The sequence below is a fragment of the Mya arenaria genome, chromosome 10, assembly GCF_026914265.1.
Source record: "Mya arenaria isolate MELC-2E11 chromosome 10, ASM2691426v1".
Taxonomy (NCBI): Eukaryota; Metazoa; Mollusca; class Bivalvia; order Myida; family Myidae; genus Mya; species Mya arenaria.
Genome location: NC_069131.1, coordinates 46270742 through 46287167, shown reverse-complemented (window position 1 = coordinate 46287167; position 16426 = coordinate 46270742). Strand labels below are relative to the sequence as shown.

General features: G+C 37.5%; 1 protein-coding gene across 20 annotated transcripts in view; it reads left to right on the top strand.

The window, feature by feature from the left end:
• The window catches only part of LOC128205975 (zinc finger protein with KRAB and SCAN domains 7-like), a 119882-nt gene that overhangs the window by 56880 nt on the left and 46576 nt on the right, over nt 1–16426 (top strand). For 2 of the 20 annotated variants that reach the window (XR_008256360.1, XM_052908084.1), the window contains exon 5: nt 16192–16364. The exons of 9 other annotated variants lie outside the window; for them this stretch is intronic. Coding sequence is in view for 9 of the 11 variants with exons in the window: in XM_052908084.1 (XP_052764044.1) it covers nt 16192–16364 (173 nt within the window). In the remaining 2 variants the exon portion in view is untranslated. Of the gene's footprint in view, nt 1–1659; nt 1960–2655; nt 2874–3089; nt 3750–5766; nt 6455–10081; nt 10301–14302; nt 15404–16191; nt 16365–16426 lie in introns of those variants that run through there. 9 more of the 20 variants (XR_008256362.1, XM_052908087.1, XM_052908098.1 and 6 more) reach the window with 9 other exon arrangements.

Genomic DNA, 16426 nt, shown 5'->3' with positions numbered 1-16426 from the left:
AATTAAATCTTATTTTTGACAATAAATATGTTTTAAGCATGCTTGAAGTCATTGTTGGTCGTCTCATGCACTAAAGGATCATTATTTAAAGCAATCATTATGCAATAAAGCATGTGTATCTAAGACTGGTAGCGATTATATTGCGTTATTAGTGACTCGTTTTGAAAATCGGACAGGTCAACTTAACTGAGTCATTGTTTGGTCCAAATTGATGTATCAAGCTCATTTTTGATCAAATTCTGACAAAACAACAGTTTTGAACAAATATCTTTTAACAAATAGCGATATAAACAATGGTCTGGATATACCTCAACATAAGTAAGCCTAAGTTTATCACCTTATATTTTGTTTTTATTTGCAGCATAATCCAGGATTGTAATGCACTTGTCAATTGTAACCACTGCCCCGCTCACCCCTCGCCCTTGTTCCAGGGGTATACCGGGGACAGCAGAGGCAATGGGCTGTGTTTTTACCTTTCAGGTGGCCCCGCAATGCCTAGTGAATGTGGTTTTGTCTTCATATTGAAAATAGTCGGGAATGGGCCTCATATAGGTATTCGGGGTTGCGGGGCCATTTGGCAGGGATTTTACCAGCAGTGTGTCCCTGCAGGTCGGGTATTTTACCCGGGTTTTGAGAGACCGGAAGTCAAAGTCCCCGCTATTCCGGACTTAGGGGGTGGGGGGCATATACAATTGGCTGGTGCATAAAAACATCTAAATAACCAAAAAAAGTACTCTGAAAAATACCCTTGTTCTTTTTGTTTTAATAAGCACATGTCATTGCATTTCCTGTGATAATAAAAACAAAATTTAGTCTATGTTATATGGAGTCTGGAGTTATATGATGTTTGATGATGCCTGTGTAAGTGATCATTTTTTACAAATCCCAAATCAATCCTAAGTTATGTCTAAATACAGTTGCATATGATGTTAAACTGATTCAGGTAGATTTATATAAGTCGTTTCAAACTTTTTACTATAAGCAGGGTTATTAATAATTTTATTATTATGAATGATCGTCATATTAAAGTACATTTTAATTATATAAGAAATTAGATTTATCCATATAATGTTTGTACTAAACAGGGATGAATAAATAGTATGTATTCCGACATTTTCCCAATGTCCATTAGAGGTTCAGTTCAAGATGGCATTAAAATGGGTTTAAGGGCAATTATTTTGAACAATCTTTCTTATTTATATTGAATATAAGGAAAAATTTATTTTTCGCTCTTCGCTCGCTTCTGTTTTTATGAAAACTGACAAATTTTTTTATTTTTTTTTTTTTTCGCTCGCTTGCTCCAATTTTTTTTGGCAAAAATCTGAGGAACTAAACATTAATTTGGTGTGGCCTTAAAGTTGTATAATAAAAAAACATTTTGACACCAAGAATGTGAACATAAACAAAAAAAGGGCCTTAAGGTAAAGGCATAGGAATAGATTTAAGGAAACAAATGCACAAAGTTGAAATGTTCACTAAGAAGATTTCCCAATATAACCCAAGGTCTTCCTATCATCAGGATGGGACTTATGATTCCTTTTATTCTATAAATCAAATAAACAAGTTATTGACTGAGTAAGACATTTTTAAGGACATTTTATAAATCTGTAGTGAAATATAATTTATGTGTTATGTTATTCATGTGAGACGTTATTTCAGGTATTCGGTACGTGCAGTGTGGAGTATGTAACAAGATGTTTGGGTCTCCCTATCTTCTCACTCGTCACATGCGTGTACACACGGGTGAACAGCCTTTCAAGTGCACTCAATGTGGGAAGAGTTTTAACCAGAAATACAACCTTCAGAGACACATAATCACTGTACACTGTAATGGGAGAAGATTTTAACTTGAAAGAAGGAAAAAATCGCAAATTTAATGTTTTGTATTTAATTGAGTTTGGAGTTTTCCCAGGACTACCTATTACTATTAATCTGCTTTCTGTTGTTTAATAATATTTTGTAAAAAAATAAAAAAAATAAACATATGATGCTCCGAACTTTGCTTCTTATTGTGAACATGCAGTATGAATATTGTTGTGGTTATTCTGTTTTTGTGTGTGTGTGTTTTCAAAGATAGTTGTTTGTTAACCTGTTTGTTATTTTAACTTTGGTGACACTTAATACAGAAAGCCTTGACACCAACGGTGTGCGGGGATCCCTTCAACACCCAACTTCCCGGTTCCTGGTGACACCAAATGTCAAGGAAAATGACTTCAGAATTTCCAAGTCACTCGTTCCATGGGACACCATAATTGTTTGGCTGAAAGTTAGAAAGAAATCTAAAATACATGATAAGTTCAAGCAGAAAATAATAAACTAAAAAAAATGTCTGCACTAAAAATATAAAGCTGAAGAATTAAAGAGCACACCATATGTTATGTGAAATTGTTTGTAAAACAGGCATATATAAAAGCTCATCAGATAGAACAAGGACACTTTTTTAAAGGGACACCTGACATCAGGAAGGGAAACTTTCTTTCAATTGATGGTGTCCCTTCGGGATCCCTAGGAATTGTTGTCTACCCATGATACACGCATGTCTGCTCAGATATTGCAGGGTTTGAGAGTTTGGTGAACAGTTCATAGCCTGGGTGGTTTTGCTTCAGTCAACAGATATAAACACATATTAGATTAACAAGCTCAATCGTATTTCAGAGAACCAGTGTAACCTCTGCAATAGATTGCTACCTTCTCGGTCACACATGATTTTGCACAAGAGAATCCATACAGGAGAGAAACCATTCAAGTGTGACATTTGTGGACGACAATTTAACAGGAAGGGAAATATGAAGACTCATCAAATCACCCATCTTGAACATCAATGAAAGCCTCATGTTTTAGAGCCTCTGAACATTTGTATACACAAAGTCAACCTGCACATTATGCTCTTGTCAATGAAATGGTCTTGATGTTGTGAAAAAGCTGATGTACATTTACTTTATATGTGATCTTTGTCAAAAAAGGACAATAAAGTTATCTCAGCTAATGGTCTGGTTGTTACATCTAATGAGTATACAATACTTACTTTCTTTGCAATTATAGTCAAAGTCTATTTTGTATAAATGTTGTATTTAAATTTGTGTTTTCAGAGTACCGATGTCATTTCTGTGGCAAGGTTCAAGCGAGTCGTTCGAACCTAATTGTGCATGAGAGATTGCACACGGGCGAGAAACCATTCAAGTGTGATGTGTGTGGGAAAGGATTCGCAGCCAAACACAACATGGTGGCACATCGCATTGTCCACGTTAAGATTCTTAAAAGTCAGGGACAGATTGAAAATTTCACTACTTAAGCAATAAGATTGTTCACCCTAGAGATGTCAAATATCTGGGAACGAAGAACAAGTGTGGCTTATAAATAACTGGACACTTATTATCATTTATTTACTTTCAATTGACCAATAAATGGATTGTTTTGACCACTTCTGACAAATAACCTAGGACAAGTGACCAGGTGGAAGGCATGTTTTACTTGCATCATGTTGATTCATAATACATTGCTTCACAAACATGGACAAGTTCTGTTGAATTACTTACTATGTTGTTGATTTATTTTGTAACACAGCCCTCTTGTTTTCACATTTAAAGCTATCATACATGTATTTCTAAGAATTTTAAGATATTTTTCATATCATTGTGAAACATTTAAGTATCTTATACAAGTTCTGTGCTATTATGTTAAACTTTGATAAATGATGTCGCTTGTGGCTACAATGACTTAAATGACTTGAATTAAATTGGAAATATCATGTGAAGTTTTTTTATGCATTTTTATGCAAATCGTGGAGACTTGGGGCCATCTTATACAAGAGTGTACGGTAGGATTGTTTATTCAAATCTTATGTTCTTGGTGGAAGCTTTAATTTGATTTATTGGCCTAATATTTCCCGAAATTTCTTGATGGTAAGATGGCCCAATAGTCTGTTGAAGTTCATGCAAATAATCCATTATATGCATTGAATATTGATAAACATACAATGGTACTTCTTAAGTTTTTTGACTAACCTGTTGTAGTGTTTATACTGTGCTAATGATAAGCTACATGTTCAGGGCTTAACATTTTCAGGGCATTGTATGTCTATGGCATAGCATTTCAGGACAAAACATGTCCAAGGTGTAGCATTTCAGGGCATAACATGACCATGGTATACATTGATCAGGGGATAGCAATTCAGGGCATAACATGACCATGGTATACATTGATCAGGGGATAGCAATTCAGGGCATAACATGACCATGGTATACATTGATCAGGGGATAGCAATTCAGGGCATAACATGACCATGGCATACATTGATCAGGGGATAGCAATTCAGGGCATAACATGACCATGGCATACATTGATCAGGGGATAGCAATTCAGGGCATAACATGACCATGGTATACATTGATCAGGGGATAGCAATTCAGGGCATAACATGACCATGGTATACATTGATCAGGGGATAGCAATTCAGGGCATAACATGACCATGGCATAAATTGTTCAGGGCATAACATATTCATGGCATAAATTATTCATGGCATAACATGAATAGTTAATGTTGTTTAAAACTTTGTCAAGATTAATTTTGTATGCTTCAGCTTCCATAACTTATTATTTCATTTTTAAACTTGATTGTGGCTTTTAAATTGCAACAAAACCTTTTTCTTTGTTGTCAAGCTTGCTTGTGGTGAGCTTGACATAACTATCACAATGGCGTTTGTGTGTATTTGCGTGTGTGCATGCATGTGTAGTGTGCTAGTCTGGACTGACCCTTGTTTAGGCTGTATCTTGACAATGCATTACTGGAAGAGCATTATGCCTGAGTTAAAGGTTTTCAAAGGGCTTGACATGTTGCCATGTGGCATCTAGTATTTAAAGGTACTTGCTCATGTTTTTGGACCAAAAATTAGTTTTCCTGGTAATGCATCTGAAAACACATATTTTATCATATATATGGAAATTGAAGAAACAAATTATGGTATAAAACTTTGGTTTTAGTTGGGTGCGAACACATGCTGGTAAAATCAAGAAAAGATTAGAAAACCAACCCCTTCACCACTAGGCTCCAGGTTTATACAAAAGTGATGGATATTTTGACCTCTTAACTATACATTGATAGCATCACATGATTATGTCAATCATCCAATCACATAACAACAAACTCTTAATTAGGTGACCATTAGCATTATTATGGCTAAAAAATAGTGGTCTTTAAAAACAATATTTCAGCAAATATATGTTTGCTGAAGGGTTCCAGCTAATTAATTTGGTATCTAAGTTTTAACACTCCTATTGATTTGCTGCACTTGTCATACAAAAAAGTGCATTAAAATGCGAATTCCTTGATATGTATTGATAGAATCCATGATAACCAGGATAGCTCATAATAAATCCATACCAGGTAATAATTGTTCCATAAGAAAACTCTGTGTTTTATATACACATGTGTTGAAAGTGTAAAATAGTGTAATTGTGCCTCTTAATTCTGTAGAGCAATGGACAAAACATGTCATCCCAAACTATTAGTGTTTGAGGTAGATTTTGAGCTTGTTTTCATATTTTTCTTTAGATTTTTACATGTATTTCATGTTATTATAGATGTGCAATGGGTCTTTTTGTGTTTTTTTACCATTGTCCCGAAAGATGCCTTAAAGCTGCCCATTTTAATAAACACTTTCTTCTTGAATGTATTTGCCTGTATGGTTCATATTCTGACATAGTTGCTGCTTTTATGCACAATTTTGTTATAAAAGTTACAAATATTTTTGTCTTATATTTTCAGAAAAGAAGAACAGTTGTCATATTTGTGGGAAGTTGTGTGCAAGTCACTCGGCACTCACAATTCACCTGAGAATTCATACGGGGGAAAAGCCATTCCAGTGTGTAATCTGTGAGAAACGCTTTGTTCAGAAACAGCACATGCAGGCCCACATGGTCACACATATACAGACTTCCAGCAGGTAGATGACACCTGAACATGCAGGCCCACATGGTCGCACATATACAGGCTTCCAGCAGGTAGATGACACCTGAACATGCAGGTCCACATGGTCACACATATACAGACTGTCAACATGGTCACACATACACAGACTGCCAACATGGTCACATGTATACAGGCTGCCAGCATGGTCACACATATACAGCCTGCCAGCATGGTCACATATACAGGCTGCCAGCATGGTCACACATACAGCCTGCCAGCATGGTCACACATACAGCCTGCCAGCATGGTCATATATACAAGCTGCCAGCATGGTCACACATACAGACTGTCAACATGGTCACACATACAGCCTGCCAGCATGGTCACATATACAGGCTGCCAGCATGGTCACACATATACAGGCTGCCAGCATGGTCACACATATACAGGCTGCCAGCATGGTCACACATATACAGGCTGCCAGCATGGTCACACATACAGGCTGCCAGCATGGTCACACATACACAGGCTGCCAGCATGGTCACACATATACAGGCTGCCAGCATGGTCACACATATACAGGCTGCCAGCATGGTCACACATATACAGGCTGCCAGCATGGTCACACATACAGGCTGCCAGCATGGTCACACATATACAGGCTGCCAGCATGGTCACACATACAGGCTGCCAGCATGGTCACACATACACAGGCTGCCAGCATGGTCACACATATACAGGCTGCCAGCATGGTCACACATATACAGGCTGCCAGCATGGTCACACATACAGGCTGCCAGCATGGTCACGCATACAGGCTGCCAGCATGGTGACACATATACAGGCTGCCAGCATGGTGACACATACACAGGCTGCCAGCATGGTCACACATACAGGCTGCCAGCATGGTCACACATACACAGGCTGCCAGCATGGTCACACATATACAGGCTGCCAGCATGGTCACACACATACAGGCTGCCAGCATGGTCACGCATACAGGTTGCCAGCATGGTCTCGCATACACAGGCTGCCAGCATGGTCACACATATACAGGCTGCCAGCAGGTAGATGACACCTGAACATGCAGGCCCACATGGTCACACATATACAGGCTGCCAGCAGGTAGATGTCACCTGAACATGCAGGTCTACATGGTCACACATATACAGGCTGCCAGCAGGTAGATGTCACCTGAACATGCAGGCCCACATGGTCACACATATACAGGCTGCCAGCAGGTAGATGTCACCTGAACATGCAGGCCCACATGGTCACACATATACAGGCTGCCAGCAGGTAGATGACACCTGAACATGCAGGCCCACATGGTCACACATATACAGGCTGCCAGCAGGTAGATGTCACCTGAACATGCAGGTCTACATGGTACTCATATACAGGCTGCCAGCATGGTCACACATATACAGGCTGCCAGCAGGTAGATGTCATCTGAACATGCAGGCTGCCAGCAGGTAGATGTCACCTGAACATGCAGGTCCACATGGAACTCATATACAGGCTGCCAGCAGGTAGATGACACCTGAACATGCAAGCCCACATGGTCACACATATACAGGCTGCCAGCAGGTATATGTCACCTGAACATGCAGGTCCACATGGTACTCATATACAGGCTGCCAGCAGGTAGATGAACACCTGAACATGGTGAATTAACAAAAAAGGCTTGCCTTTAAGTAATTAATAGCTTTCATGCCATGCAACACTGACACGTTATTTAAAGGAAAAGGGAAGTTATTAAACTTATAATGTCAAAAGGATGTTGTAGTGACTACAAAGATGCCTACCTCTATTAGGCATGCTAAACCGGTGCAGTGCACTTCCTGCCATATTCAAATGTAACTATACATTTTGTATAACTAATAACTAGGGATGGCAACTAGTAGTAAAATTAATACTCGAGTACTCGGACGATCGTTCGATCGAGTACTCGGGTACTCGATTACTCGGAAAAATTGAATATGTGTTCGCGAAAACAAGATTGTGTATACATGTATCGTTAATGGCGTATATTGTGCGTTGGTCGTATTATTGGTCATTTTCACATTTAAAGTAAACTTTCATTACGTATTTTAACAAAAACTGATATAAAAAGGAAACAAATGTTGTTTCAGGCTTTTAATTTGTTTTATTCGTTTCATTTTATACAAGTATGCACTGCAGAAATGAGCAACAATCAGAATTACAATGAACGGAAATTAATAGCATACATAAAAAAGTGAACGAAATTCAATACGAAGTTCAGTTTTTTAGTTGTTTATTCTACATTTTTTTAAATGATAGTTTTTCGTACTGTGTAATTGTTGTTTACCTCATTAATATTCATAATTCTTGATTTAAAATATCAACCAATCAGTTGTGATAATCATTGCAAAAAATAGGTAAAATACGCCCATTAAGAAATCAATTTTCGTAACGGTTGATACTCTTTCGCTCGTTAGCGTCCATTGTTTGGTGAAAGGTCTCTAATTGGTATACTATAGAATTGTGTAGGTGAAAGTACCGCTATCAAAACTTCGCTAATTGACATCAGTGCTAATTTGAAATAGGGGTCCTTTGTTGACAGTTTGCAACTATCACAACAACTGTCAACTAATTGATTGAGGTCAATTGTATACACAGCGGGGATTAGAGGGACCGTAAATGTCCTATTGGCAACTAACCAGATCTGATATTTTGTCTGTAAATCGTGTATTTGGTGATTTTAATAGATTTTTTTTTTTAAATCCGAGTACTCGAGTAGTGATTTGGTACTCGAGTACTCGGAAGTTCGATCGAGTACTCGGGTACTCGTTGCCATCCCTACTAATAACATATATATATATGTATGTTTAATGCATGTGTTGATTAAATGCAGGTTGAGTTTTGTCCTAAATCTGGTGTTGAGGGTGGGGGCTTATTATCCCCCGCCTTGAAAAGGCAAGGGGATATAGTAATGGTAGGCGCGATTCCGTGTGTGTGTGTGTGTGCGTGCGTGCGTCCGTCCGTCCGTCCGTCCGTCCGTCCGTCCGGCCCACATTCATTTCTTTGCATCTCCTCTTACATTTCTCATGCGATTTCTACCAAACTTTCACAGATTGATGATCATGAAGTGAAGCAGCACATTTTGTCGGGCTTTTCCGATTCGACCATTTTTGAAAAAGTTATTGCCCTTTGCTTATTTTACATTTAAAATTGGTTTCTTCGCAACTCCTCTTACGTTTTTCATGCGGTTTCTACCAAACTTTCACAGATTGATTATCATAAAGTGAAGCAGCGCATTTTGACGAGCTTTCCTGATTCAACTATTTTTGAAAGAGTTATTGCCCTTTGCTTATTTTACATTTAAAATTGGTTTCTTCGCAACTGCTCTTACGTTTTTCATGCGATTTCTACCAAACTTTCACAGATTGATGATCATAAAGTGAAGCAGCGCATATTGTCTGTCTTTCCTGATCTGACCATTTTTGAAAGAGTTATTGCCCTTTGCTTATTTTACATATAATATTGGTTTCTTCGCAACTCCACTTACGTTGATGACTATAAAGTGATGCAGTGCATATTGTCAGGCTTTTGCAATTTGACCTTATTTGAAAGAGTTATTGCCCTTTCTTAATTTTACGCATTTCTTATGTTCCTGAGAAACTACCCTTACCATTGATTGGCTTTCGTTACAAAGAAATGCCCCATGAGGCGGGGGATATAGCTGTCTGTGACCGCTCTTGTATTGCAGTAGATTTAATTTTAAGCCATGGAAAACTGACTTTTGTGAGACACTAGAGTCATGGGATTCCTTGCTGGAAAAAATGATTATTTTATATGTGTCCATTGCATTATTTCACCAGGTTAACTTCAGGAGCATGTTTTATTTTCCTATGTTAACATTTTTGATATATGTATATATAATGTTGATGATGATACATACAAGATTTGTATAAAGTGACTGTATTGTTTAATAAATACTATTGTGCAGCATTGGTGTTCCTTCATTTTAAAGCAATAATTAATAGGTTCTGGTTATGTTTGTAACTATCTATCCGTAGACTTATCTATTTATGTATTCTAATGTATCCTACAATATGTCGAGGTGTCCTTTATTTAGCTACAGAAGAATTTGGATGAAGTATGCTATTGTCTAGATATTTGAAAATAAATGTGTTGCTTGTTTCAGAAGCAGGAAGTAAGGGACATGATGGTTTCACACAGGATGGCTCTCTGCACTTTGAATGCCCTCAGTGCGGGAAAACATTCGCCAAGAAGCAGAACCTGAAATTGCACCTGAGAACACACACTGGAGAGAAACCATTCAGCTGTCCAGTTTGTGGGAAGTGTTTCAGCAGACGTGACAACATGCGGGCTCATATGATAACACATATGAATGTAAACTGAGGTGACAACATGCGGGCTCATATAATAACACATATGAATGTAAACTGAGGTGACAACATGCGGGCTCATATGATAACACATATGAACGGTTACTGACATGACAACATGTGGGCTGATATGGTAACACTTTTGAACGTAAACTGACGTGACAACATTTGAGCTCATATGATAAAACTTATGAAGGTAAACTGACACGACAACATTCAGGCTAGTATGATAACACATATGAACATTAACTGATGTGACAACATGCGTTCTAATATGATAACGTATATGAAGGTAAACTGACAATACAACATGTGTGTTAATATGATAGCCTATATGCACGTAAACTGACATGACAACATGAATGCTGGTATGATAGCGTATATGAAGGTTAACTGACATGACAACATGTGTGTAAATATGATAGCGTATATGCAAGTAAACTGACATGACAACATGCATGCTGGTATGATAGCGTATATGCACGTAAACTAATATGCACGTAAACTGACATGACAACATGTGTGCTGGTATGATAGGGTATATGCACGTAAACTGACATGACAACATGAGTGCTAATATGATAGCGTATATGAGCGTAAACTGACGAGGCACATGCGTGCTTTTATGATAGCGTATATGAACGTAAACTGACGTGACAACATGTTTATGAAGGTTAACTGACGTGGCAACATGCGTGCTACTATGACAGCGTATATGAGCGTAAACTGACGTGGCAACATGCGTGCTACTATGATAGCTTATATTGCGTGCTAATATGATGGCGTTTATGAACTTAAACTGACGTGGCAACATGCGTGCTAATATGATAGTGTTTATGAAGGTTTACTGACATGACAACATGTGTGCTAATATGATAGCTTATATGAACGTAAACTGACATGACAATATGCTAGCTAATATGATAGCGTTTATGAAGGTTAACTGACGTGGCAACATGCGTGCTACTATGACAGCGTATATGAGCGTAAACTGACTTGACAACATGCGTGCTAATATGATAGCTTATATGAACGTAAACTGACATGACAATATGTGTGCTAATATGATAGTGTTTATGAAGGTTAACTGACAAGACAACATGTGTGCTACTATGATAGCGTTCATGAAGGTTAACTGACAAGACAACATGCGTGCTAATATGATAGCATTTATGAAGGTTAACTGACGTGACAACATGCGTGCTAATATGATAGCGTTTATGAAGGTTAACTGACATGACAACATACGTGCTAATATGATAGCATTTATGAAGGTTAACTGACGTGACAACATGTGTGCTAATATGATAGCGTTTATGAAGTTTAACTGACAAGACAACATGCGTGCTTATATGATAGCGTTTTTGAAGGTTAACTGACGTGACAACATGCGTGCTAATATGATAGCGTTTATGAAGGTTAACTGACATGACAACATGCTTGCTAATATGATAGCTTATATGAACGTAAACTGACATGACAATATGCGTGCTAATATGATAGTGTTTATGAAGGTAAACGTATTTGAGCGTAAACTGACGTGACAATATGTGACAATATGCGTGCTAATATGAATGCATATATGAACGTAAACTGACATGACAATATGTGTGCTAATATGATAGTGTTTATGAAGGTTAACTGACAAGACAACAGGGCTCATATGACAACACATGCATGGGACCTGACTTGATAACACAAGGGCTTATATTACAACCTATGAATGGGACCTGACCTGATAACACGAGGGCTTATATTATAACACATGCATGGGACCTGACCTGATAACACGAGGGCTTATATTACAACCTATGAATGGGACCTGACCTGATAACACGAGGGCTTATATTATAACACATGCATGGGACCTGACCTGATAACACGAGGGCTTATATTACAACCTATGAATGGGACCTGACCTGATAACACGAGGGCTTACATTATAACACATGCATGGGACCTGACCTGTTAACACGAGGGCTTATATTATATCACATGAATGGGACCACCCCTGATAACACGAAGGCTTATATTATATCACATGAATGGGACCACCCCTGATAACACGAGGGCTTATATTACAACCTATGAATGGGACCTGACCTGATAACACGAGGGCTTATATTATATCACATGAATGGGACCACCCCTGATAACACGAGGGCTTATATTATATCACATGAATGGGACCACCCCTGATAACACGAAGGCTTATATTATATCACATGAATGGGACCACCCCTGATAACACGAGGGCTTATATTACAACCTATGAATGGGACCTGACCTGATAACACGAGGGCTTATATTATATCACATGAATGGGACCAGACCTGTTAACACGAGGGCTTATATTATATCACATGAATGGGACCACCCCTGATAACACGAGGGCTTATATTATATCACATGAATGGGACCACCCCTGATAACACGAGGGCTTATATTATATCACATGAATGGGACCTGACCTGATAACAAGAGGGCTTATATTATATCACATGAATGGGACCTGACCAGACATCATGAGGGCTTATATTATAACACATGAATGGGACCACCCCTGACATCATGAGGGTTTATATTATAACACTTGACTGGGACCTGACCTGACAACATGAGGGCTTATATTTTAACACATGAATGGGACCTAACCTGACAACATGTGGGCTCATATGATTACATATGAATGAGACCTGATCTGATAACATGAAGCTTATTTTATAACACATGAATGTGACCTGACCTGACAATATGAGGGCTTATATTATAACACATGAATGGGACCTGACCTGACATCATAAGGGTTTATATTATAACACTTGACTGGGACCTGACCTGACAATATGAGGGCTTATATTATAACACATGAATGGGACCTGACCTGACAACATGTTGGCTCATATAATTACAAATGTAAATGTGAACTGATTGGAAGGAGTATTGGAAACAAACTCTTACTGAACTTCATAGCTGGATTAATTATTACAGAACTTGAAAATTGCTTGAAATAATAAGAAAACTTTGAAGTTGTGTTCAGTAATTCCCCCTAGTTAGGAGCTAAGGAAATCAAATTATTTCAGTCCAATAACATTTCATTTGTTTATTTCATTTAGATTTCATTGAAAACCTGTTGATCTATTGGATGATCATTGTTGAAATTGACCAATGTCCATGAAATGCATGCCCTTTCAATGTAGCTGTATTAAAAAGGACCTTTTACTAAGTTAGATTTTATTATTTAATAATAAACCTAGAATTTTAAGTTTTTTCTCTCGTGCAGTTACTATCCTACCTTTCAGTAATAGAATTAAGAATATAAGTATCTATCATGTGTTTCCGGTACGGATCGAAAAATCCGACCCGAGGGCACGCGCGTATGCCGGTAACAAGGCTTGCCGAGTTACCGGTCACGCAGCGTGCCCGAGGGTCGGCTTTTTCGATCCGGACCGGAAAAACATGATTGATATTTTTTCTTGCATACCTAAAGTTATGTATTTGTAAAAAAATTGACGTTGAAAATGCACTTTTGTAAATTTCACCAAAAAGCGTGTGCGACGTGTACTGACGTCAGAAAGGGCAGTAATTTTAAAACACTATCAATGTCAAATAGTTCCTTTAAAAATCGCATTTTTACGATTGTTTATTTTCAGTTTTAATTTAAAGTAATGTTTACTTATATTTTTGATTGCGCTTTATTAAAATTGCATTATATACTTTTTATAAACCATACAATAAAAGATATAAAAAGTGGCGCGTTGTTGCGCGTGACTCATCTTACATGGGGGGTGTAAGACAAGTTTTTCCAGCACTGGTCACATGACCGGAAACACACGTCCGGTATGCAAGAAAAAATCCTTCATCATTTTGAACAAGTACATAATTTAAGCAAGACTTCAGGAATCATTTGCATGTGTATGTGAAAATATTTTATGCATGCTGTGTTGTGAGGTATGTATGCAATCATGTTGGGAGCTTCAACAAGTATTTAATGAAACTTGGTCATTCTTTTGCAGTTCTTATCGAAGCGGTAACTGATGACAGTTCGGAGCCCGTCTTCGTGAGCGTGATTGAGGAGAACACGTCTTCTAGGAGCAGCCTGGGCTGCATGAAATGCCCATACTGTCATAAGAGGTTTCCCAGCATCAGTGCGTGTGACATGCATGTTCGCGTACACACGGGCGAGAAACCGTTCACCTGTGAGTTGTGCTGCAAGGGGTTTACACAGAAGGGCAACATGAAGCATCACATGGCCACACATTTCAAGACAAACAAAAAACTCTAACATACCAGAAGCCTTGGAGAAGGGTATTGAGGGATTTTAAATGAGAATTTGTAGTACATGCATACAAAGACCTGATTTATTGTTTAATGGAGTTGTTAGCTGAGCTAAAGTCAGAAAGAGTATAACCAATAGCAGGAGGTTTTCCTAACCATTTTGAAACTTTTTTGAAGCGCATTGACTGGCAGATTTGACAGGTTTTTGAAGTTTCTCATTAGAACAGGTATTGACAGAAAAAATACTCACACTAGGAATAATGGTCATAATTATGATTTTCTATCATTAAACATTTTAACGTCATGAAGATTGCATCGAATTGTAGCACAAGGGCAATCAAATAAGACCGTATTTGCCTCAAGTGAGTAGAAATATCCAGTATTTCTAACATTACATCCGATAAATGTTTTTTGTGTCGTTCTGATTAGACTGCTTTTACAACTTCAGCTCAAATACACTCATTCATAGTGAAAATGAGATGATTATAGCGTATTTTGATGAAAAACCCCCCAACTTATTACCTTGTGAGGAACCTAACCGAAACCAATCCAAAAAGGCAAGCATGTGTTTTAACAGTCTACTTTGAACAGCAAGATCATCATTTTAAGTTCAAATTTGTATTTAGGATGTGGACATCACTGTTGCTATTGTACGTTTTGAAATAAGCGATTAAATAAAATACTTTTGCTGGAGATTGTTAAAAAAAACATTTATACAATACTGATTAAAAGGGTTTTGGGAAATCTAAGTGCTATAAATAGCTATGCAAATACACCATTACAGATTTGCAGTCAAACTAACATGACTATGCCCCACATTAGAATTATTTTGCAGATTTTATAAAAGTTTAATATTATTTAGAGTCCAATTATAAATTTTACCATTGCAATGTTAACAATCTCTGGAAGAAGAAAGTAGCTATTGCAGCCTATTGCCGGATACTGCCTCCTGCAAGCTTATGCTCTTTGAATATATTCCAAATGTTGTAAATTATAGAAAAACAACTTAAGTTTATGTAAAGAATATAATGAAATTTAAGTAGAAAAATATGGGTTATCTGACCCTTAGAGCAATTAAATACGTACCCTGAATGAGCATAATTTTGTCCTGGCTGAGGAGTGCCAATGTTGAGATATTGTAACTTTGTGAAGCATAGATATAGAGTTACTTTTACAGATTTGATACACTAAAAAGTTGATGTTGTTGAATACTATTACTGGTATTTTATTGTAACAGTAAGCTGTTGTAATTGTAACAGTAAGCTGTTGTAACTGTGCTAAGCTGCTTTGTAATATTTTCATAAAAAGCTATGATAAGAATTATTTTTAATTATTAAGTTTTAGTAAGCTTGTTGCTTAGTACATGATGAAAATGTTTACTGTTCAATGATGTTAATCCCATGTCATTGTAAAATGTTCCACACTGGATTAGGATAGATTTGCCGGCTGTATTTCATTGTTGTTTGCATAATGATAGCAATAAAAACAAAGTACAGCTATGTTGTATTTTTCTTTTTGAACCCTACTTGAATGGTTGTAATTCTATAATAAAACCTCGAATGAAAATAAATGCATTTTAAAAGAATCTAAAACAATTGATTTAATGATTATCTCCTATCATTTACAGGTGAGCATATGACAGCAGCTAGTTGGGCGAAGGTGTGTCATATCTGCAATAAAGTGTTCAAGGGTTCGTCAGCGCTCCAGATGCACATTCGGTGTCACACAGGAGAGAAACCATACAAGTGTAATGTGTGTGGAAAAGCCTTTGCACAGAAGGGAAATATGAAAGCACATATGGTCACTCACATAAATGTTGACACTTAATTGTTAAATGTTAAAAACCTTTTTGCTGAAACAGT